Source organism: Arvicola amphibius, chromosome 3, assembly GCF_903992535.2.
Source record: "Arvicola amphibius chromosome 3, mArvAmp1.2, whole genome shotgun sequence".
NCBI lineage: Eukaryota > Metazoa > Chordata > Mammalia > Rodentia > Cricetidae > Arvicola > Arvicola amphibius.
In genome coordinates this window covers 7,667,222-7,692,603 of record NC_052049.1, presented here as the reverse complement: position 1 = coordinate 7,692,603, position 25,382 = coordinate 7,667,222, and the positions used below count along the sequence as shown (strand labels likewise).

Genomic DNA, 25,382 nt, shown 5'->3' with positions numbered 1-25,382 from the left:
GGTTCTTTTTCTTCAGTATTAACACATGTGGGTTTCACCAACTTTCTGAAATCACAGTGATTCCCCCCTTTGAACGCCAGCCCCTGGTCACTATCAAAGATTTTCCACGTGCACGCCAGTTGTTCTTTTATTCCCTCGGATTGCCTCTGAAGCTGTTAAGACATGATTATAATAAAAGGTATTTAAGGCTTGCAGAGAAGACATGTCAGAGCAGAAGAAAGGTGTCTAGTGATCTAATCATTTACCCTGCTTTGTAGAGCAGGAGCTGGGAAAAGGGGAACGAGATGAATCCCAGCCAAAGCGAACGTGGCTGTCGTTCCCATGCACCTCAGCTGCCACATCCCATAGCAAGCGTCCCAACACACCCTCCTTCCGTGTGTGTGTGTGTGTGTGTGTGTGTGTGTGTGTGTGTGTGTTCTGACAGAGGCAAAGCTCGTCCGGGCTTATCTGAAATTTTATATTCTGATTTCTGTGAATATTATTAGACTTTTAAAACTTGAAATGTTCTAAGAGATAACAGACTAGAAAATGAAACAAACAGAAAAACAAATAAAATCTTTGTCTATCTCTCGTACTAGCAGATAGACTCACTCTGCCAGTCTGGACTCTTGAGAAGCCCGTGTTATTCCTGCTCGGCCTTGAAGCAGGCAAAGTTACAGAATGACTGCTCATTCTCTGGTGCTGTCTTTCTCTTCATTTGTGACAAGCTAGTTTCGAATAACAAGCCAGGAGCAGTGTGGCAGGGCTGGGTTGCTTTCCTCCTAATATTTAAAAGGCATAGATAGGCCTCTCCTATGGGTGGCTGTTCACAGACGTGGGGCTTCTTGCAGCAGTCAAGATGAGACTTTGATGAAAAGAACAAGAAGCCTCATACACTGAGTGCCCTGATTACAAAGTTGAAATTTCATGTCAAGCTAATTAGGAATGACCTTTTATGGCTTAGCCACCGTCCATCGGTGGGATGTCATTTATTGCCAGGCCGCAGCCTTGACTTAAACCAAGCTACAGCATAATTGAGAGAAACAAGACAGGAGTGCTTTATCTTTATCTCGGCAAATAATGAAATTCTTGAAACTATTATGAAATTCTTGAAACTATTATAACAAAGTCTCTCTCACATCTCCATTTTTATGTAACAAGGATACTAGGCAAGCCAGCCTCTTCCTCTGATGGAAACTTAAACACTTCATGTGCTTATTCTAATTCTGAAATATAGTAATATTTTCATGTTGGCTCACCTGTAGACATATCTACAGATATATCTATGTACATAAAATGTATCCAAGAACACTAAATATATATACACATATATATATCAACTGTGTTTACTTTGATGTAATTATTAAGGTATACAATAAGTCAAATAGCTTAGCATCTCTACTCCAAACCTGAAAGAAATTGCTTTGTCTATAAGTTATCTCAGGATTAAATGTAATATTTGTGTGTGTGTGTGTGTGTGTGTGTGTATGCATGTACATAGATATAGATATATAATTTGACCTGTGCTCCCTGCCTTTGGTTTTCACAGAAGATAAGATTTATGTGATCAAAGATGAGTATAATTATTTTAATGTTGATATTTTTAAAAATAAGTGTGATACAAGATTATGCTGGGTGGTGGTGGCACACGCCTTTAATCCTAGCACTCAGGAGGTAGAGGCAGGCAGATCTCCGTGGGTTCAAGGCCAGCCTGGTCTACAAAAGCTAGTTCCAGGACAGGCTCCAAGGCTACACAAAGAAATGCCAAAGAATACACAAATACACAAAGAAACAATGTAAGATTTGATATGCAAAAGATAGAATTGAATCATTTTATTAAAACCTTTCACTATTATTATTATAGACTTTTCTAATGCATTTGCTTAGGATAAAATATTAACCCCCACACCTTCACTTTACTTCATTTATTTAACTTTTATTGTTACCATTTGTCCAAAATACCACAGTCCTCATGGCTGCCATTTTTAATGGTGAACTGGTATATCTTTGTGAATATAAGCCATAATTTTTAAGCTATATGCAGTTAGGTTTTGGTTACAAATTCTCTTATTATTCATTATATTTGGCAGAAAGTAAATGTAACTATCAGGATGGCAGTAAGATCTATCTAAATTTGCCACCTGGTATGGTTGTGTATACCTTTAATCCTAGCACTGGGAAGGCAGAGGAGGGCAGATCTCTATGAGTTCAAAGCCAGTCTGATCTACATAATGAGCTTCAGTACAGCCAGGACTACATTTGCATAGTTCATGTGAATATATATATACTAAATATAACAATTTGCTCTCCATTGCACATTTTTATGTGTTTGTTAGAAACAGTAACTGTAACCTACATCATATGTAAGCCTAAGACATATGGAAACTTACCAGGCTTATGCAAAAGTTATCATGCTTATGCAAAATAAGTGAAGGTGTTGGGCTGGTAGCTTGTCACTTCTGTACAGTGTCTGCCATGTGCTAATAATAAAATATGTGACCTTGATCTTGCCGTTCTTGCAGTCCAGAATGTTGCGTCTCTGTCTCCTTCCTTGACCTAACAATTGTGTTGGAGTATTTCCAAGAGCGGACCCCCCTTCAAATGCTAGGCACAGCTACTTCTGAACATAGGCTAACCCCATCCTCCCTTGATCAAAAGTTCTGTATCAAGAATAGCTCTGTGGTTTTCGGTGGTTCTTCAACTGCCGACCCTCTGAGCTTCATTGGTTTGGACAGAATGCTATAATGCCTGCTTTTGTGTTTACCCGTGATTTGTGTAGGAGGCGGTATTGTAAAGCATAAAGATGTTAAAGATATTTACTGTCTCGTTTTTCTTTCCCCAGTGGGATGGAGTAGGACCTCTTCCAGACTGTGCAGAACCACCCAAAGGGATCCAGATGCTGTGGCACCCGTCCATAGTCAAACCCTACCTCACACTGCTGTCTGAGTGCTCAAACCCAGACACGCTGGAAGGGGCAGCAGGCGCCTTGCAGAACTTGGCTGCAGGGAGCTGGAAGGTACGGCTAGTTCATTACCATACAAAAACAATCTGGAATTATGAGCAAGTTTTAAAAATGGTACAAGTATAGGTTTGAAAAGATGTAATTCTAATAAATATTTTTAAGCCATTAGAGAAAACCAATTCTTTTGAGCTGCCGGACTTAGAATGCCCTTAAAAATTTTTTTAGGTACTCGAGTGTCTTTGAAGACCATTGTAAATGTAGAGAAATAGACAAGAGAACAGCCATTAAAAACATTCTAAAATGCTTATCATTTTCCATGGATAGCTAGCCTGCTTATCTTTCAGGAATTATTACGATATGTTGATGTTTCAAAGCATTACCACTGACCATCAAGGGAGGTGAATCTAAACACCTTTCCTAAAGCACCATGTGAACAGTTCCTGGCCCTTAAAGCTAAGAAAAAGTCCAGACTTAAAGAAAGGAGACAGCAAATGCATGACTGCAATGATCAGAAAGAGACCCCTTTTTCTCCAAGCTGTTGCAAACTGTGCCCCTGGTTGATTTTCATGAGAAATCATCATCCCTTCATTTGGGGTAGAAAGGATTCTCCTTATTAAAGAAACCATGGGTGCATTCGCTAACAGTTCCGTGCACCAGCCAGAGGATGTATGGGAGAAAGGCCAGGAAAAGAGATCAAACATTTTGAGTTTTCTCATCATGCTCCATTCATTTAATATCAGTGCCTGAGTGTGGGATGTCCATCATCGCTTTATTCCTTTGACATCCGTTCTCTTCAACACACATTCCTGTTGACATGCAGAAACATGGTCTTCAGAATCATGTGCCAGAGATGCACAGGACACAATGCGGCTGCACACTCCTGCTCAGACCTCCCCGAAGTCTGCCTTTCTCCTCTCACCTTGTCCCTACTTGCCATAGATGGTGCCTGTGCTTTTTTGTGTTTCCTTTTATCTCCCCCCTGATGTCCTAGCTCTCCGGGCTCAGCCCTAGTGAGGTCTCTTGATGCTGCTCATGGTGAGTAAGCTCACCTCTTCTCTCAAAGACCTTAGGGTTTACCAGGTGGTGGTGGCACACGCCTTTCATCCCAGCACCCAGGAGGCAAAGGCAGGCAGATCTCTGTGAGTTTGAGACTAACCTGGTCTACAGAGCGAGTTCCAGAATAGGCTCCAAAGCTAAACAGAGAAGCCCTGTCTCAGAAAACAAACAAACAAACAAAAAAAAAAGGACTGATCATTTCACTCTGACCATGAGGCACCTCCAGTGCTTAAAGAATTCAGGTTGGGATGGGTTGCAGATGAAGCTGTCTCTAATTTTCAAACAGAGTTTGGGAGAGAAGTTTTAAAAGAAGAGTCCTGCTCTTCAGAAGGCCTGCCAGCACACGTGTGGCTAGGAAAGAGGTAACAATGGAAGCCACGCCTTTGAGCTAGCCCGCAGGCCTTGCATCTCTCTAAGCTTTCAGGCACTCAGAAGCTTTGATTTGCATCACAGTTCAAACCTAGGCTGGCCCCATCTTTTCTGAGCATGAGAAGACCAGTCTTGTATGTCACATGACTTATTGAACAGAGGCCATGTGACTGCCACATGCTGCAGCATGCAGGGCCATCAGGACACTGATGCTGAAATGGTAGATGTAGCAGATCAGGCAGCTGTCTGTCTGTGAGATCAAGAGCACCCCACGTGCACAGGTCCCCTCCGGCTTCCCTTCCTCAGTGCACCTATGGACAAGCATACTTGGGTGAGCCTGACCTGAGGCATGAAGATTTACATAATAGCAAACCACATATTCTATTTTAAGATACAGTTTTAAATAAATTATTGTATTTGTCAGTATACTTTTCTGCTTTTATTATTTTTCATGTTCCTTAAGAAATTCATATGTTCTTAAGACAAGTTAACAGTGAAGACGTGTCTTGGACACTACAAGATTTTGAATGCAAAGATTTTAACTTAAATTCTGTATTTCATGTGTTCTAAAAGTTAAGGGGAGTTATGTAGATGACCTAAATCAAAGCTCTGGAGTCTTGAAAGTAGTGTCTGAAATTAAAACTGCATAGAATAAAATTAATGGCAGACTAAATAATGCAAATGGGTAAAAAAAAAGTCAAAGAACTTGAAGACAGTATAAGAAACCATAGAAAATGAAACACACAGAGAAGAAAAATAATGTAGGCACAGTTGTACTCGGTAGGCTGATATGTGTAATGTTTCCCCATATAAGAGAGCAAGGAAGAGAGCAGAGAATAGCTTTTAAAAAGTGAGTACTTTTTATATTTAATGAAACCACACATTTATATATCAAGGAAGTTAGGAAAGTCTAAGCACACACACAAAATGGAGGGAACTATACGAAGAACATTGTAATCAAATTGCTCTAAGCTGGTAATAAAGAGAAAATGTTAAACGTATTCAGAGGAAAGAAAATTGTACACAAAGTGCCGCACTGTGTCTAACCCAGCATGCAATCAATGTCACTTGCCATCCATTCATTCAGGATGTAAGGCCTCGCTGAGCCACCAGCTGCTCTCTAGGAGGGGGTGTGGTCCGCGAGGCCCTGAGCAACTGATGCCGTGAGCACTTCTCTCTTTGTGCTCTACTGACTGCCCTTTGCTTGGAGTAGCTGAAGCTCTCAAACACTAGCACTCAGCCCCAGCAGCATCTGCCCACACATCTCTGTACACAGCTCTCAGTGTTGACTCCTAGGTATCAGTAAGACGTTTAGAGCATACATTCCTCCCCAGGCTATCCTTAGAGGGTCACAGTTCCGGACTCTTCATTTGATTTTGAGTATTTGATTCTGATAGCAACATGCTCCGTTATTTTCATCTCTTTCTCTCTCGTGTGTGCGTGTATGTATGTGTGTGATAGAGAGAGTCTGTCATAGCATATATGTGGAGATCAGACAACCACTTGCAAGAGTTAATTTTCTCCTTCTACCATGTGGGTCCCAGAGATTGAATTTGGGTCTTCAGGACTGGCACAGGTGCTTTTTCTCATTGACCTTCTCAGCAGCCTATGGCGTGCCTTTACACATTGAGTCATCTCATCTCAGCAGCCTATGGCGTGCCTTTACACATTGAGTCATCTCTTCTCAGCAGCCTATGGCGTGCCTTTACACATTGAGTCATCTCTTCTCAGCAGCCTATGGCGTGCTTTTTATGTGAAACTGCTCAAGAGGAGTCACAGGAGAATGATTGTTTCACTCTCCTAGGCTCAGCAATGCCCAGTAGTGCAACCTAGATCAACAGCATCTGCCTGAAATGAGGGATATTTTGTGTTACTTACCAGTCTCTGTCTTAGGGTAACCAGGGTAGTTTGCAGAGTTAATGAGACATGCCTGAGTCCTTAATTAGAAGGAGAAAATGATAGGGTTTTAAAACATTTGCTATTTTTATATTTTCAAATTCTTTCCTACTTTGGATCATATAATGCAAGGAATGAAAGATGTGTGACATGACCCCGGGACTTCAGCCAATCACATCGTGCTCCTCTCAGCCCTTGGACCTGCACATTAGTGCAGCACAGATCTGTGTCTATCCCCACATGGCCAGAGGACATTTATTTACTAAATTTTCTGTTACTAAAGTGAAGATTAGTAAACAGGAGAGAGAAGTGCTTAAGAGAGATAAACTCGCCATCACAGAAAGCTGGATAAAGTTTAAGGACTCTGACCATTGAACTTTTCGAGTCTGTATTCAATCATGAACATGAATTAGAAAATGCAAAGTCTTAAACTTGCAACAAGGAGATGCACCACAATGGCAACATCCCAATGGCAAAGGGAAAAGTTAGACAAGAAAGAAAAGTGCCAGAAATCATTCCAAGACTCTCTGTGCCTTAGCTTCTACCACTGTCATCAGGATGTCTAGTTGTTGTTGGCTATTGCAAAGGTAGAATTTTAGAAAGATTCCTATCCCAGTTGTACAAAGTAGAATATTGACTCTTAGGGTGTCAGTCTTACTGCAAACACTTCTTCCCTGACAATTCTAGACAAATGTGTTGGTCCTCTTTCACACAAATGTGTCAGAGTTGAAGGCTTCCGAGTAATGTTGCTGTGCATTTACAAATATGCACACATACGGAGATCTTATTCACTGGATCCCACATGTGTGTGCGGGAATCAAGAATATGCACATTCCTACCGCCTACTAGACACTTCATTCACTCTATAGGGGAAAGGAGATAGAGGGTTCTTAGAGGATATTAAAGAAGAATATTGATACACCAAACAATGATGTATAATTATAATCAAAGAGATTAAGAAAGTCTAATATAAAAACTGAACAGAAAAATCCTCACTTGACAGAGTCAGTCTCAGGTCAAGGGAGATGACTGTCGCTTGCTCGACAAGCCTAAGACCCTATTTCTAGAATCCACATAAAAAGCCACTGCAATGCCAAGTGCTGGGAGATGGAGAAGCTCCATGGAGCTTGCTTTCCAGCCGGTCTAGCCATACAGATGAGCCCTAGATACAGTGAAAATCTCTGTCTCAAAAACTAAGGTGGAGAGTGACTGAGAGGAGACGTGGTGTTGACTCCAGGCCTCTGCATGCACCTTCACACAAGCATGTAACCATGTACATGTACATACATCACACTCACAAATGCAGAGATGGTTTTTAAAAAGCATAATTAACCAGGGCTATGGCAGGGCACACAGAGGCTTCCACACAGCACTGCCCTCAGCAAGCGAGCCCTCTAAGAATGTGTTTTTATAGCAACTGTCAAATTTTAGTGGCATTTCTTAGTAGTCCTTAACATTTTATGACCCAACAAAGCAGAAATGAGGAGGTAAAACTGGAGAATTTTGCATGGAGAGAGCTCTTTATGGACCTCCTTGTCTGACACAGTAACTTCCGTTTATGAGAAGAGTGTGATCACTCTTTGGCGATGACAAATTGACTAGCAAACTAGATCTTCCTAATGGCCCTTATCACTTCCTAAACTTTAAACTGTTCATCGTGTGCTTCATGAACATCGACAAAGATAACGAAATTATGGCAGAAACAAAGTGAAGAATGTCTCTCGGAACCAGCGTGGACGTTAGTTGCACTTTTCTTGTTCACAGACAGTGAAGTTGTTTGCAGCCAGGTATTAAAATGAGTGATCCGGTAGTTTGAAGATTTCCGAAGTGTGAGCGAAACTCTTCCAGCTCCTGTTTGTAGATTCTTCCCGTTGTAATTGAGGCTTACGAAAACCCAGGCTTTGAAATGTGGAGCTGGATGTGTGATGACGAGGAAGGTAAACATGTAAATGGCCTCAGCCTATTTCTGCTAAAATGTGCATATTTTCTAGGAATATTATCAGGCGGTTTATAGTTTAAAATAAGGTGGAATAAAAGTCACATAGATAAGATCATATATTTTCTTAAGTGACAAGATAACAATGTAAAATTAAGGAGAAAGAAACAGAATCATTGGCCATACGACCCAAATGAAATTTTTTAGTTGTAAGATCACTCGGAAGTTTGGTACTTATCCTTAGAGAAAGGAAGGGCAACCTTGAGAGGGTCAGTGAGTTTAGCTTAGTCTAGCAGTTTCTGTGTTAGAGAACCAGAGCAGATTAGTAGGACTGCCACAAAAAAAAGCAAGACTCGTGGTTTGGCATCTTAGGTGCAGGGAGTTATCTTTGCCCTAGTTTTTGGCACAAGCCGAAGCATAAATTTTAAAAGCAGAGAAGAGTTTTAGAAAATGAATTTTAAAAATGGAACTCGAAGTATCATGCCTGATAGATGAAAATAAAAATAAAAACTGTCCCAGAATAAACATAAAGGCTGTCTGAAGGCTCTGCCCACGTGGAGTGCATGAGAAACAGTATGTCAGGAGACAGGACTAGGGTGAAGAACCAAGCCTAGGGCCAGCTCTTGGCCTTTGTCATGCATGACTCAGCAGCTTCTCCCCCACGTGAACCAAGAAGTTCAACTGAGTCATGAACTGCAACATATTGCAAATGCCACCTACATTGACGTCAGCTCCAGAGGTGACCCGTGCTGCTAACGATGCTGGGTCTGTACTGTCAGGACAGATTCTGACTCCCACTCCAGCTCTGATGTAAGTGTCACAGAACTCCTGAACTAGATTGGCAGGCAGAGTGACAGGGTCCAAATTTACCTTCTTCTAAAGAAAACTAATAAAAAGAAATAGAACATTGGGGTTTTGACAGAGAACTTGAGGACAGGAAATAAAAAATGTGATCCCTGAAATTAAAATAGGTAGAGTTCACGGGATGAAACTTTGAAGATTCTGAATTGACTCAGGAAAGTCCCCTCTAACATTCTGCAGGGAACTCTTAGCACTTGCCTGTGAGAAAACCGCCTAAGCCTGCCAAAGGCCACCTGAAATTACAAGAGCAAAACTTGGCTCCTAAGTGAGATGGACATAGTATGTGTTTCCAGGTGTCATATGGGAAAAACAATTCACGGGCCATTGGCTAAAGCACACAGAAAAGTCTTGTTTATTGTGAAGAATATTAGCCATGGACTGGGTGTGTTTCATTCTTTCCTATAGAACCTTATAAACAAGATCCAAATTTATCAACAGTTTCAAAGTTTATTGATTGCAGTCTAAACAAAACCTTAAAGCTTCTATGGGAATGCAGGAATTTTCAATATCCCATGAGCTAAAATTGGGGATGCCTGCTGTTCATCTGGAAATTACACTGCCAACAAATGAAAAAGAAAATGTAGTCAATGAAAGAAAGAAAGAAAGAAAGAAAGAAAGAAAGAAAGAAAGAGAGAGAGAGAGAGAGAGAGAGAGGGAGGGAGGGAGGGAGGGAGGGAGGGGGGAGGGAGGGAGGAAGAAAGAAAGAAAGAAAGAAAGAAAGAGAAAGAAAGAAAGAAAGAAAGAAAGAAAGAAAGAAAGAAAGAAAGAAAGAAAGAAAGAAAGAGAGCAAGCGAGCGAGCTCAGGACTGACAGATGTTAAAATTAGCAAGCATGATAAAATTATGATGGCCTCATGTATGTTCAGAAAGTTAGAGATAGAGGACATGTGTTTGAAAAACCAAATGAAACATGTTGAGTTAAAAGTATCATGTTTGAATGAAAAATACATGAGATGCAATAAATACCAGATTAAACATCACACAGAAAAAATTAGCACACTTCAGGACAGTGATGCATCCATAAACCTCAGCTGGCCCAATGCACACATCATTGGCCTCCCCAAACCAAAAGACATGAGAAGGATCAAGAGAATAGAAAAAAAAATTGGCAGGAGGAACAGTTAAAATTTTTCCAAACATAGTGGAAATCATAGACTCACAAATCCAAGAAGTTTAAAGAATCCCAAACACAAGGAAACTGATTAAATTGTAGCAAGTACTTTATAGTCAGCTCACTCAAACTCAGCATTAACAAGAAAGGCTCCCCATTCCTCTGGGGTGAAGATTTGGGGGCGTGGGGGGAAGCTGCTCTCATCAGCAGGTCTCAGTCAGCACCATGGACAGCAAAAGGCATTTCTAACAGTGGCTGAGGAAATGAAAGTCTTACAAAGGCAGACACAACTTCACTTAGAAAAGTTGTAAAGCTACTTTCTGAGTCTTTTCTGAGACATGAACTATGCCAAAAGCAGACACTGTCAATCGCCCATGTAGTCAAGCCAGAGGGAAATCGGGGCATAAGAACTTGAGTTGGATTGCTATAGCATTGATTAGAGTATTGGGCAAAGCAGCTCAATATTCTGATCTTCCCATCCTGAATAAAAGCATCTATTCATGAGATCCTAGTCAGTGGGCCTAGCTCCACAGATAGGGTTACAGGATTAAAGGATTAGTTTGCTACAGAAAAAAAAAAAAAAAAACTCCCACAAGAGCACATAACCACTTATGACCTGGATTTTTTTTTTTTTCCCCTGTGGAAATGGTTGGAAATCTCTGGCCCCATCAGTGATTGTACTGTCTTAGATCTTTAAGGCATAGACCCTTCCGTGGAGATAGTGCTGCCTTACATAACAAGGACTTGGTATTGAAAATCAGGCAGGCGCTTTCTTTCATCAATTAAACACTTCCATCTTCTACTGTAGTCCAGAAACTGAAGACAACTAAAGCAAAGAGATGAATGTAACTTTATCTCTCCTTTACTCTGTAGTAAAGATGTAAGTAAAAAGTTCGGAAGGTCATTGTCAACGGTGTGATGAGAGTATATCAGGTCCGGGAGTGACCCTGGGGTCACTTTTACAAGAAAGCAGTAAGGAGGAGCCACACGCTCCCCGCATTGCTGCTTCAAACTCCAGGATAGAAGCCGATGGTTTCGAATGACTTCAGCAGACTAATACAAGTGGTCTGTTATTTAAAGGAAGGCCAGCTGCGATGGCGTTCAGACCCCCAAATACAGAAAGTCTCAGATGAGATAGAAGGCAGAATTTATCCTCTCCTGATCTCAGAGGGAAGGTCAGTGGGCAGCAGGAAGCAGTTCACGCAGGCTGAGAGTGGTTCTGTCATCTTCAACATGTGACTCCAAGACTACTCCCCTTGTTACACCCACCAGAAAGAAACAAGGAAAAACAAAATTCAGTCCCCGGCAAGAAATATTCTCCGTGCAAACCCCAGTGGCAGCTGTGTTCCCTGCTGATAGTCTAGGGTCCGCCGGGGGCTGGGGGAATGGACACTTGCTTTCGGTTTTGCTCCCACCAAAATGGAGAAGAATTGTAGGAAGGTCCTGTAAATCTAGATTCAAGAATAAGGTCATCTCCTTTCATGAAAAAAAGGAAAAGCTTTCACTAATATAGTCCCCTTATGCTGAGGAACAAAGCATTGTATTCGTTGAAAGTCATTGCGAGTGAGTGCTGCTGCTGCATCGGTATCCACAGAAACTGTACTTTATGGTTACAAGAATAAAGGCCTCATCGTTGTGGCCTCTCCAGACTGCTCCATATAACAAAATACAGATTTCCTCCACCCCTGTCATCAAAAGAAAAAACGTTTTAATATCTCCAAAGCGGAATTCTCCTGACTCCATGAGAAAGATATGAAGACCAGTCCCCTGTTTTCATGAGAAACTACATTTACAAATGTAAACTTAAGTGGGATTTTTGACATGATATCAAATAAGGGAAAAGTAAGCTATTTGAGTTACTTCCCTTGTCTCATATTGAATAAAAATAGTGGCCAGCTCAGCCTTGGAGCCTGCCACCTCCACTGCACCCTGCTGGTTCGAGGGCAGGGTGCTGCCAGTCTCCCCTCCTCGAGGATGTGTTTACACAGCGCTCTCCAGGGGGAAATACTCGTGGCTCGGGGTGAGATCTGAGGCAGCCTTAGTTTCATGCATGCAAGACCGCTGGCCAGAAACAGGTGCATCAGATTCCCTGGAAGGCATTTCTAAATGGCAGCTACACACAGTGTTTCAGAGAAAAAAAAAAAGAAAAAAAAAAAACTTCAGAAGGTTCGTGTGTAAAGATAAGTTGTTGTAATTGATAATTGCTGCTCTTCGCCATGGCTGAGGATGGGTTATAGGTATTTGTTCAGCTTAATGAATGCTTTCCCTAGGTCACTGTGAGTTGAGCCTCACCTTCTTTACTTCTTCATGGAAACACAGCAACATCCCTTTCCTTCCCGGAAACCCTTCTATTGCCTGGACATTAGTGTTTCCAGCAAATACATGTGACAAAGCTCAGTCTTTGCCGTACCCTGACTTACATGTGAGAAGCATGGGCAGGGTTAGGCAAAACCTACCCTTTAAGCACACAATGTCTGCTGCCGCATTAGCCAGTGTCTCTGTTTATAAATTATAGCTTTGCAAGCGAGGAAATTCTTTACTAGTGCCCTTGACCAGAGATTTCATTTCTGAAACTAAATATTGAAATTTTGAAGATAACAGTGTATAATCTTATTACATGACTGAATTAAAAGTGCAGCACATGGAGGCTGGAGAGATGGCTCAGGGGTTAAGAGCACTGGCTGCTCTTCCGGAGGTCCTGAGTTCAATTCCCAGCAACCACATGGTGGCTCACAACCATCTGTACTGAGATCTGGCACCCTCCTCTGGCGTGCGGGCATACATCGAGGCAGAATGTTGTATACATAATAAATAAATAAATCTTTTTTTAAAAAAAAAGTGCAGCACATGAATGCCGTCAATGTAGAGGAACCCTCATGGGGAGGGCTTTGTGCTGACATTACCCAACTACTCCCTGAATTCATTAGTAGCCACCAATCACAGTTATATCTCAACTATAAAGGCTTAGTAACTCAGACAATTAGTAATAATAGTAACAATAGTAGTAGCATGAGCCATATAATAGAAACCATGTGTTTTCTGAATATTTAATATATTCTTTTTGTAATAAAACTTTTAGCAAAGTAACACTGAATAAATAATTTGGCCAGTGAGATATGTTATGCCCTAATATAATGCTAATTTGATTGCCAAGAAAATAACATGGCATTATAAATAAATTCAGAAGCAAATTTTAGACTCTCATAATTTACACTAAAGTTGTTGTTAGGTGTTTTTCATTTTATGGGATAAGAATTAAGTACATTGAGGCCCTACGACAGCGGAAGATGCTAGAATACTTCTGAAATATTAAATTATGGGCTGAGAGAAATGAGTTCGTAAGGTACTTGCCCTGCAAGTATGAGAACCTGACTTCAATCCCCAGAAACCATGAATAAACTGGGGACTTATCATGCATGGGGGTGGGTATTAAATTTTATCTGAAATCATTAGGTTTTAAAATGGGACATTTCTTTACCATGTCAAGAGATAAAGTGCGAAAATGTCTACTTTAATAATTCCAATGGAGATATGTCTGCCATTTAACATAAGATTTTTAATAGCTAATGACTGTACTACTAAAGCAATAGAAAATGTAAGGACTAGAAAATTCATCAGTTCAGAATTTTAGCACTCTTGGGTTCAGCTTCAAAAGAGACTATTTTGTTCTTAATGGAAAACACTGTCTTCAGTTATTTAGTGCAGTATAAGAATTTCAAGGTGAGGGGAGTAACCTAGGGAAATTACCTCTTACCTGTATAAATCAGCTTTAATGGAATTATTTCATTTTAATGTGTGATAATTTTTAGAGTTATCATAAGCATCATTTATGTTTTATTCTGGCTGATATTTTTAAATTAAGTCCCAGGAAATCCACAATTGAATTAGGCAGCTTATATTTAAAGAATTAAAACAAAATACTGACTTTACTTGATCTTTGAATTCCTCTGAGTAAGGAAATTGATTAGACACACAAATAACTGTTCTGGATAGTTCTTTTTAGGTTCATCTCTGAGCTTCATTTTGCCTAAAACAGCAAAAGTGGTAAAGCAACCATCTAAACCCTTATAGGCAAACTCAGCAAAGGGCAGCTTTCCCATGTTGGCATCCCTCATCCTCTGCTAACCTCGAGGTGATGCTGGCCTTGGGTTCTGTGAGCGGAACTCTGTAGTTGGGTAGGGGTTGGATCCTGCATTGATTTTGTTTCTCTGTCTGGAGTCAGCCTTATCCTCCAGTGCCTCCAGTCTGGGGCACATAATGGTGTGGGGGTTGGTGGCTGGACCACCTCTGCTTTGCTGTACTCTCTCAACCTTGTCTCACTGTTGAGCATCCTTGGATGCAGCTATATCTCCTCCATGCTAACCATTCTTATGTGTCACCTGCTTCCTAGTCAAGGAACGCCTCTCTAGTTCTTATCTGTGGCTCTTTTCTCCTCCACACTCAACCCATTGAAGCCCTCAGGGCTACCCTGGTGACACTGGGGTCAAGAAGCCATTCATTCTTCATGGATCCCTCCAGGATGGTCCTGAGAACTTCACTAGTTAGTTTTTGGCCTCTTCTGTAGTTCAGTAAGAGAAGTCATTCGTTGACTCCCCATTCTGCCATCTTGGTTGAGGAGGAGGGAAAAAGTAACACTGCACCCTGACCCATATCAGCGGCTTGTGCCTAGACACTCCAGCATCATGATGAGAGCTCACAAAGTACTGTTGCATCTCTGACGTCTTCCCATGATGCGCCCCACACCAGTGTGGAGACTCTGTGTGGGCTCTGAAAAGTGGACACGTTTTCTGCTCCTTCTAATCCCCTTTCAATCTATCCAAGCTTTTACCTGGTGTGCTGGCCTTAAAAACAACCATTTGCTTTTTCTTCTCTGTCCCATTCTGACAACATCTTGTGGAGCTGAACAATGGCCCAATTCTGACCAGGAGAAAAAAGAACACAACGTTTATTCTCTGAAGTACTGTCTCATTCCATGTACACAAAAGTGACCGTTTTCTGACACAAACAAGATATTCCACTTACATGTGGCTTTTGTGTCAGCCCTAGTGAATAAGGACAGCTCCTCCCAAGAATAGATTCTAGTGTCGAGTGGGCCAATTTATAGTGCTTAACTATCTTTACCTCAGGAGTTTAGAGGGAAGTTAAATGGATTATTGGCAACCAGAAATAATAAAATGGAAAATGGCATTAGTTTATCAACTCGTGAGGAGTTCTGTAAACTGAAATGAAGATGTTCATCACTGACGCTGTCCTTCTGAGTGTGCGACGGAAAATGAATGTCAAGTACACTGACTCAGAGATAGTGCTTCATGGGTTGAAGACCAAGTTGAGTACTCCCGACCTCCATCATGCTGCACTTCCCTAGTCTCCCCGGTAAAATAGGACTGGTGATGGTGCCTGCTTCCCAGACTTGAGGATGGAATGAGTCCAAACATACCAAGATGTCAGAATGTCTCCTGCAAATGTGTTGTTAGATGTTAGCTAGAATGCTTTGAGGGAACTTGCCCTTCTGAGCCATCTTTGGGAAATCACCACATAGGGACAATTTGAATCTGGCGTCCTGTTTCTGCTTTTGTGCTCAGTCCTCGGGTTCTTCCTTCCTCTTCTCCTTCTCCCTGATCTTGCCTTTCCCTCTTTCTCTGCTGGTGACAACACTGAGCATCTTATCTTGATCATGGGTCAGTCTTCTCAGCGGTGTCCTTGCCACACCTGGTTTGTCTCTCCCCTTCTTGCTGCCCAGCTCAGTGCATACTACCTTCAATCTGTTGACAGAACATCAGGGCTCGGTCAGGTAACTTACCCCAATCAGGATGGGTTATGTGCACCTTTCTCCATTGTCTACCCACTTCGTTGACACCCATACTTTCGGATTAAAGCTTCTGGCAGCACATACACCTTTCAAGCCACTACTGCGCTTAAGGAGAAGCAGCTCCGTTCTCTTCTGGAACACTGAGCCTCCTGCTTCTATACTACTTGCACATGTGAAGCGTTCCACAGTTCCCAGGCATCTGTATCTCCCTTATGCCCCCTGTTCTTTTAACTTCTTCCTGCTGACTCATGGGTTTCCAGCACACTCCCTGGCTGATGGACTTAAAGCATTGCGACCACCTATCTTGGAAAGCCTAGAAAAACTCATGCAGACTTGCAGCACCTTTTGAATATGATGAAGATGGCAGGCTTTAGACTGTGGTGATATGAGAAGACACCCACAAACACACACATGTACACACACACTACAACACACACACACACACACACACACACATATACACACACACACCAAAAAAAAAAGCAAAAAGTTCCAAAAACAAAAGAAGAAAGTTCTGTTCTTAGACCACTTGAGTGCCAAATCCATTGCCAGGCTATCACTTTTCATATCGCAAAGTGGATATGTGGAACTCACTGGAAGTCTGCATGGTCACCTTTTGGTTCAGTTTTGCTTTGTTTACCCCCGTGTTCCCATCAGAGTTAAAGAGACTCTCTCCATTCTCCACTTACCAGGCTGTCTTTCCATCCATCGTAGGGGAAGTGAGTGTAGTACTGGACCTTCCATGAATGTCATAGCTGTCACGTTTAGGGACGTTAAAGATGTGGCAGTGTAGAGGATGGAGGTCAAGGGTAAACCAGAGTTTGAAGGCTGATTGTAGAAGATTACATGGTCAGGAGGAGCAACAGCAGCAAAGAGGGAGAGCATGATATCTTCAGCCAAAGGAAACACAGATTCAGGGCCAAGGGTATCTCTTGTGATAAGGTTATTTAATATTTTACATTTAAATATCCCTGTTGATAAAATGATAATGCAGATATTCCTGTGTTTTGGGGAATTGGAAGAGACCTCAACTGTATACACCAAGAGCATAGTGAAGGGGCGTGGTTGATCGATAATTAACCAGACCAGCTCAATACAAAAAATTTAGTTTTTAATAATTGGGAAAAAGGGGAAAACTTATATGACCAAAGATCCCATGAACACCAGGAGCGCAGGGAACAAAGAGAGAGAAGCAAGCACACCTGAATGTTTTTATTTGTTTTCTGTGGCCCCAGGGGGACACACCCTAAACAGAATGTGATTGGCTGAAGTTCCCCATCAGCATAGGAGCTGGAAAGCTTGGTAGGGGAAAGGGAGCCATCTCTAAGGCCTGTGCTTAGGGTGCCAGGAACTGTTTGCAATGGTCTTTCAGGACAAAAGTATCCCAGTATTATTTATTACTAATGTACACTTCTAAATCCCTCCTTGTTGATGCAAACTCTGAATCCCATTGTCTTAACTCCAGGTTCTCTCCTTAGTTTTATAGACGAGGCCAACCATAAGCGGCTGCATAAGCTTAGGCTTCTGTTTCTGGGTTGGGTGCTAGACACTCGGACAGATAAAGCAGTGTGTCTAGAGGAGGCGCTATTTCTACGTGAGGAGCAAACGCACACGTGGAAATGGGCACTTGATGCCAAGAGGAGCACCCCTCCTCTGGGAACTGGTGTCAGAGCCACACAACGCGATCTAGCTTAGTGGTTCCCAGACCTTGGAGTTTCTCCATTGTCGATTGGGCTCCTGAATGTTGTTCCCCTGGCTTCTGTCAGTGGGGCCTTTGGATTGGCTGAGAGGTGCCATGGTGAGTTTACTGCGTGCCTCCTCCACAGGCACAGAGGGGAGAAGAGAAGCAGCGTGCCTTCCTAGATGATAGTGTTGAAAAGAATGTGAATGTGATATGTAACGTAGGACAGGATGAAGTTGTTTGTTTTTTTTTTAATCTCATATTTCATGCAGGGCTGGGCTGAGGATGTGGCAGGCATGGCGTATGCCCTACGTTCACTGCCAGAGGGGGCTCCCTGCCTGCCACAGGTGAGAGCCAGCTCTGGGGTGCCTGTCCCTATGGGGAATTGGGGGGCTGGAGTGGGCCTGGTGGGGGGAGGGGCAGGGAAGGACTGGTTCCCTCCAAATCCGAATCCTTTCTCCTGAATGTATTTTTTCCAGATCATAAATGGAATTGCCACCCTTCAAACTCTGACAGTCAGTCTTTCCTCACAGCTGTCTCTGGAACACTATGGAACAGTACAAAACATGTGTGCATGTCTACAAGGCTCAGGCTACCTGCTTTGTTAAATGACTGAGGCCGGGGGCTTTATCTGCCCAACAAGGGCACCAGCCCCAAACCAAAACAAATCATGTCTTTAAAAAATAGGACATCGGATGATAGCCCTGGAAATAATACATTTTTATCGTAATGTTCTTATTTCACAAAGTGTTATCATTCTCACTCTTGCTTCTCAAGGTCCTATTTTCCTCTCCCCAGTCCCATACTCTCTTTTCTCCTTATTTCTCCTCCATTGGTGAACAAGGCCCCCTCCCTTGCATGCATGGCGGTTGATCTCTATGGGCCACCTCAGAGCTCTTTTCAAAGACCACCTGTATGCAGTCCACACCACTTCCTGTGTGTGGTGGTTCTTTCTTGATTTCTCTAATATCGGTGGGGTCGGCTCTGCCCACCCCAAACCTCCACATCATACAGCATCACGTGCACATCCTCTAGGTGGCTTTCGGCCCCCTGTCCTGAAAACACTGCCACCATAGAAAGGAACTGTGGTCCATGGAGCGACCCTGGAACCTCCCAGTGCATGTCTAACCTACTCAGCCTGTTCTGCAGCTAGGTCATGGCAAGTCAACCTTTTTGGCTCCTGCTAACAGAACAGCCGCCTGGCGACCCTCAGAGCTGTCGGCTTTATAGGGCTTCTCACCTCTGTTTCTAATCTCCTTTGCCTTCCCTCTTTTGGCAGTGGTCTGTCTATATCCGAGCCGCTGTCCGGAAAGAGAAAGGCCTGCCCATCCTTGTGGAGCTCCTCCGAATAGACAACGACCGTGTAGTGTGTGCAGTGGCCACGGCGCTCCGGAACATGGCCTTGGATGTCAGAAATAAGGAGCTCATCGGTACGTTCTCTCACTCAGTGTTTTTTGCACAGGCGTGTGTGGGGCTGAATGCCCCTTGAGAGTGTGTGCGTGTGTGGGAAATATGTTTATTAGGAGCTTTGTGTGCTTCCCACTCTCCTGTTTCCATCAGTGCACTGGTTGGTTGATCCTTTAGAATCTAAAGGAAAATGTGGTTTCTAGTCCTTGCAAATGGAAAGTGAACTCTGCGCTTCATGTTTGATCCTGTCCTCCCAATATTCCGAAGCTCTGCTGTGCTGTTTGTTTGCCTCCTGCTTGGTGAAATTAGGAAGCCTGATAGGGTACTTGCTCCTTTTCTCTCTCTCTCTCTCTGTTCTCATCCATTTATATGTTTGGGTACCTATTTCTGTATTGCTTATCTATTTTCATCCTACTTAAAATGAAATAATATCCCCTAAGAAATGTCAGAGATCTTTTATTAAAGGGGGCATTAAAGAGGTAATATTTTATGTGCCTCTTCTATTAGTTCCAGGCCTGATCTAGGTCCAGAGAGTTCTCCCAATGAGTGAAACAGACAGGAAGCCTTGGGATACTCTATACAAGAACCAAAACAAATCAATGAATCGCATGCCTAGAAGTGTTCTTTGGGGGAAAGGGCAAAGAAGGCTGTCCTTGGTGAGCTTGCGATTTTTTTCAGTTGTGTGTAAATTTACATAACTACTTAGCCATTTTAAAATGTGCAAGTCCACGACATTGGGTGTTTTTCCAATGCCATATAATTGCCACCTCTTCATTCCAAAACATTGTCTTCATCCATGACCTGGACAATTCTTATATGTAGATTCGTGGAATGTATGAGCTTATGTGTCTTGTGAATGATTCTTGGAATGGTTGTGGGTTGATTTATCATTCATTAATAAATTATAATTGTATAATTAGAACACAGAATGGCATTAGCACATACAAAATGTGGAATAGTCAGATCAAGTTACAGTTAACATAGTACCTCACAAGCTTTGCCAAGGTCTCCACAGACAGCACATGCTGCCTTTAGGTGGGTTGAATAGCCAAGGCTAGCCTCGAAGTTATAAACACTTTACCTTGGCCTCCCTAGTGCTAGGGTTATAGACCTGAACCATCATGCGGGAATCAATATTTATTTATAATAGAACACTTGAAATGTTACTCAGTAATTAAAAATAAAAATTTTTAAAATCTGGATTTTCTTTTAATTTTACCCTTTGACCAATATCAACCTACGTCTCCCAGCTGGCAGCCTCCTCCGGTAACCAACATTCTGCTCTTGCGTCTAAGGGTTCATTCATTTTATTCTACATTTATATTTCCCTTGCCATGGATGGCCTACAGCTCCATCCATGTAGTCACAAATGTCCTTGTTTCCTTTCAGTTTAAGTCTCAGGATCAATCTATTGGATTCCCCACTCTCTTTATGCACTTGGCCATTGATGAAAAGGTTGTGCATGTGTACCCAGAAATTGAATTGCTGGATCATACGGTCACTCTATTCTTTTTTAATGTAGCTCCCAGAACATTGTCCATAATGTCTGTGTTAATTTATAATCCCACCATCAAGACATGAAGAAAAGTTCCCTCTTCTCACACTTATTTTTTATTTATAGAAGCTATCTTGACAGGTGTGAGGTGATGTCTCACTGCAGCTAAATTTTCATTTCCATAATGATCAGTAATATTGACAATGTTCTCAACTATGCCTTGGCCATCTGTATGTCTCCTTTTGAGACATGTCTAGTCATAGCCTTTGCTCAGTTTTGAAATGAGCTGTTTACTCGCCATTGGTGTTGATTTTGAGTGTGATTCAGTATTAACCCCTTGTCGGGTGTGGGCTCTGAAACATTTCATCTCCACCCACAGGTGGTGTCAATCATTCACATTCTTAGCAGGGCTTTGGCAGCTCAGTGCAATATGGCATGTGTGTTTTGAGTTTTCTTGCTGAGCTTTTGGAGTCAGATCTGTAAAAAAACTAATGATCAGACCAGCTTTCCCCTATACGCTTTCTTTAAAACATCGTGCAATTTCACATTTAACTATGTAATATATTTCAAGCTTAGTTTTTAATATATTGATGGAGATAGGGCTCATTTTCACTCCCTTGTATGCAACTTTTCCACTTTACAGCCATTGTTTTAAATGAGGTTAAGTTGGAAGTAGTTGATTAAAAAAAAAGCTTTCAGACTTAAAAGCTTCTGTAAAGCAAAGGAGACGGTCAACAAGACAAAATGACAGCCTGCAGAATGGGAAAAGATTTTCACTAACCCCACATCAGACAGAGGTCTGGTCTCCAAAATATGCAAAGAAATCAAGAAATGGTCATCAAAACAACAAATAATCCAATTTTTTAAAAAATGGAGTACATACCTAAATAGAAAACTCTCAACAGAGGAATCTAAAATGGCTGAAAGACACTTAAGGAAATGCTCAACATCCTTAGTCATCAGAGAAATGCAAATCAAAACAACTCTGAGATTCCATCTTACACCTGTAAGAATGGCCAAGATAAAAATCACTGAAAACAACTTAATGCTGGAGAGGCTGTGGGGTAAAGGGAACACTTCTGTATTACTGTTAGGAATGCAAGCTGGTACAACCCCTTTGGATATCAGTGTGGCTATTTCTCAGAAAATTAGGAAACAACCTTCCTCAAGACCCAGCAATACCACTTTGGGGTATATATCCAAAGGATGCTCAGTCGTAGCACAAGGACATGTGCTCAGCTATGTTCATAGCAGCATTGTTTGTCATGGCCAGAACCTGGAAACAACCTAAATGCCCCTCGACCAAAGAATGGATAAGGAAAATGTGGTGCATTTACACAATGGAGTACTACACAGCAGAAAAAATGATGTCATCTTGAAATTTGCAGGCAAATGGATGGAGCTAGAAAACTTCATAGTGAGTGAGGCAACCCAGACCCAGAAAGAAATTATCATATGTACTCACTTGTAAGTGGTTATTAGACATAAAACAAAGAAAACCAGACTACAAATCACAATCCCAGAGAACCTAGCAACAATGACAGCCCTAAGAGAGACTTATATAGATCTAATCTACATGGGTAGTAGAAAAAGACAAGATCTCCTGAGCAAATTGGGAGCATGGGGACCATAGGAGAGGGTTGAAGGGGAGAGGAAGGGCAGGGAGGGGAGCAGAGAAAAATGTATAGCTCAATAAAATAAAAAACAAAAAGCTTTCAGTAAAGGCATAAAGGAAAGTGGTTCTGCAGATGTGTAGAGGGAAGAGAGACCTTCTTGTGCCTCTCTCAGAAAATGGGAAGGTGTAGGACAAAGGCTGCTTGATGTCTGAAAACTGAATCTCAGAAACATACAGAGAAATGGCACGAACTCCATAGATCACCATTACAAGGGTGGCACTGGAACTGAGGAGATGGCAGAGTTCCTATTGGGCTTCCTGTATGACTCCTGGGCAGTTTACCGGCTTCCACCCAAAGGCATTGCAGCAGGTGACAGTGGTCAGTAGATGGGATCTGGAATCTGAGCAGCAGGAAGCTGGACCAACCACGGCAGGCACAGTGCAGCCTACTGTACCGCCTGGCAGTTTGGAGACAAGAGATGTGAGTGGGCAAAACTCTATCACTGGATAGTTGAAGAACCAGGCACGATGTGTTGAATAAATGCTCAGTGATCCAGGAACCTAACACCTTTCCCATGCCTTTTCCCAGTGTACATCATATCCTCCACTCTGAACCAAAGTATGTGTGGGTTTCCAGCCATTTATTTACTCAGAAGAAAATCAGACTTCAGGTTCAGTGTCTCCTGAGTCCGCTCACTCATCATCCTAATAATATATTATAAAGAAGGATTTAAACTTGCAAATTTGGTATTTGTACTTAGTTTGGGCTTAATTTTAGTATTTGCAGACTCAGTGTGCTTTGCATATTTAAACCAAGCTAGTAAATCAAAAGGTCAAAGAACCCTCTGCATATACATGTTTCCTTTCCTTAAATAGCTGCTGCAGACAGAACCAGCACCAGGCCTTCCAATAAAAGCCCCATAGCTTCTCTATAACATAGAGGGAAAAATCAATAGCTAATCAGTCTACTGCCTGGATGCTAAACACTAGGTATTGTGCACTTGCGTGTTTTATGTCTTTTGGTGGATTAATTTATAACAAAATACTGAAGTATTGATTGGCTTTCAAGCTCCCAGGCATCTTTTTATTCTGTGAAGCCAGTTATCCAGTGGTCCATCTGAGCTCGGAGCACTTGAAGCTCCAAATTGTCTATGAAGCTATTACTATCAGATGTCACCAAGGAGGAAATGGAGGCGGCCATTCAGAAACAGAGCTGAAAGCACTGAAGCCCGGGCTTCATGAGAGCAGTAGCTTTTTTGTGAATGAGAAGCAGTAGCTTTTTTGTGAATGAGAAGAATAGAATTTACCAAATTGTTAAGATTCTGTTTAGGAGAAAGCACACATGACTCTTGTCAACTGGCTGACTCTAAATACTGTATCAAAGTGACTGTATCGAGAAGTGATACATAGCACTTTGTACATTGAAAACAATGACTTTGAACTAAGGACAACGGCAACCGCACAAAGAAAGACAAGTGTGGCCGTTTTGTCCTTTCTGTCAACTGTCTCTAAAAGTTTTGGTGACCTCATCTGGGTTCATGACCTTAAAAGATCCTCTTCCGAGGTGTCACACACTGGGCCCTCACCCCAGCAAATGCCACTTTCCCGAGAGAAGCTTTGCTGCACAGCATCCATCAGCCCACCCCACCTTCTTCCCCAATTGATTTTTAATAGACTTGATCCTATTTAAGATGGCCTTTCGATTTTATGACCATAGGCACCCAGAAGAAACTTTTTTGAATTTTTGAATTTTCCTTTTATCTCATGCTGACGGTTCATCATGCAATCTTCGTTTTCAGTGCTGGGCTGTGGCATTAAGCGACAGCTCCCAAATCTGCCATGGATCAGTAGGGGAAAGATTCATGTTCTGCCGTGCACTGTGTTGCACTGTGATGTTCATTAAGTTAGGTGTGTTACATGCATATGCTTATAATGTTCTCAGCTTATAATGCCATGTTGTGACATGACCCCAACATGATGAGGATCTCCCTATGCAATGATAGGACCTCCCCATCATCCCCCTCCACTTGGACACGTGCTAATAAAGAGCAAATGTCTTGTCTTATATTCTGATGCAGTCCTTGTGCCTGGAACTGTATGTGACCCCCAACAGGGACTTGATAAATATATGCAGAATGCATAGCTGAGATAGATTTTTTTCCTGTCCAACTATCATCTTATACTCCATTTCAGGAAAAAAAAAATAAGTAAAAGAAAACATTGACCAAAGAAAAGGATTTTGTGTCAACAAATGACCAAAGAGTTACGTCATTTTCTCCTTAGCTGTTCTAGATACATGCAGGCTCTCAGAATTTCAGAAGGAATCCAGATTTTCCCATCACTGGTTCTGAGGTTTCAGTTTAAATTATAGCTGTCTCAGACTAGTCTCTTAATTGGCAAGAGAGCAGGCAGACAGCCACATTTGCACTGGGGGATAGATCATCTTCAGACAACTCCCCTACAGGAAACTGATGAGTGAGCAGTAGTCACACTCCCCATAGATCTACTGAGAAGTGAATGGTATTGCGCTCAGGAGCAGAGCCGCCTCCACTCGTCTTCCCACTGGGCTGTTCCCATGATCATGTGTACATTTCTGCAAACTGATGACGAGTGTGCTATACATAGATCTGAATTCCTCTTAATGGCATGGCTCAGTAGCCGAGGTACATACATACTTGGCAACTTTCAGAAGTGTTAATTATCCTCCTATGTAATGAAGGTTGTTCAAAAGAATGGTAGTAATTAGCTTCCATGGAAAGGGCAGACCCTACCACCTCATTTCATTTCCAGTTTGCCTCCTGTGTCAGCATTTGGACAGTTCCCAGTGGGGGCCCAATCCCCACCCATCTTGGACAAACCCAACAGAACAGAAGCCCTAAGGCATGTGTGACCTTATCTCTCCTGACCTCCTGCATCATTAGAAGCCCAGCTCAGGTATTCCTCCCTGATGGAAACTCTTTCCTCACCTCAGCTTTGTAGGAGCAAATACTTGAAAAGTCTTTCAGCTGCGCATTGTGTGATCTTCACACTTTCACACTGCGCTCTTCCCTGAAGCAGGGAGGGATAGAGTTGTATTTAATTATTTATTATTTTGAAATTTAAATTTTGTTTCAAGAATTTTATACACAAGCATTGTCTTTATTTATATTTTCCTCTTCCCTTCAATTCCCCCCCATGTCTCTCACTTACTCCCTCTCAGATTATTG

General features: G+C 42.1%; 1 protein-coding gene across 1 annotated transcript in view; it reads left to right on the top strand.

Moving 5' to 3' along the window:
- Ctnnd2 (catenin delta 2) overlaps positions 1-25,382 on the top strand; it is a 623,964-nt gene that overhangs the window by 519,548 nt on the left and 79,034 nt on the right. Inside the window, exons 14-16 of the mRNA XM_038323012.1 lie at positions 2,822-2,995; positions 17,932-18,006; positions 18,939-19,089. Coding sequence (XP_038178940.1) covers positions 2,822-2,995; positions 17,932-18,006; positions 18,939-19,089 — 400 coding nt within the window. The remainder of the gene's footprint in view (positions 1-2,821; positions 2,996-17,931; positions 18,007-18,938; positions 19,090-25,382) is intronic.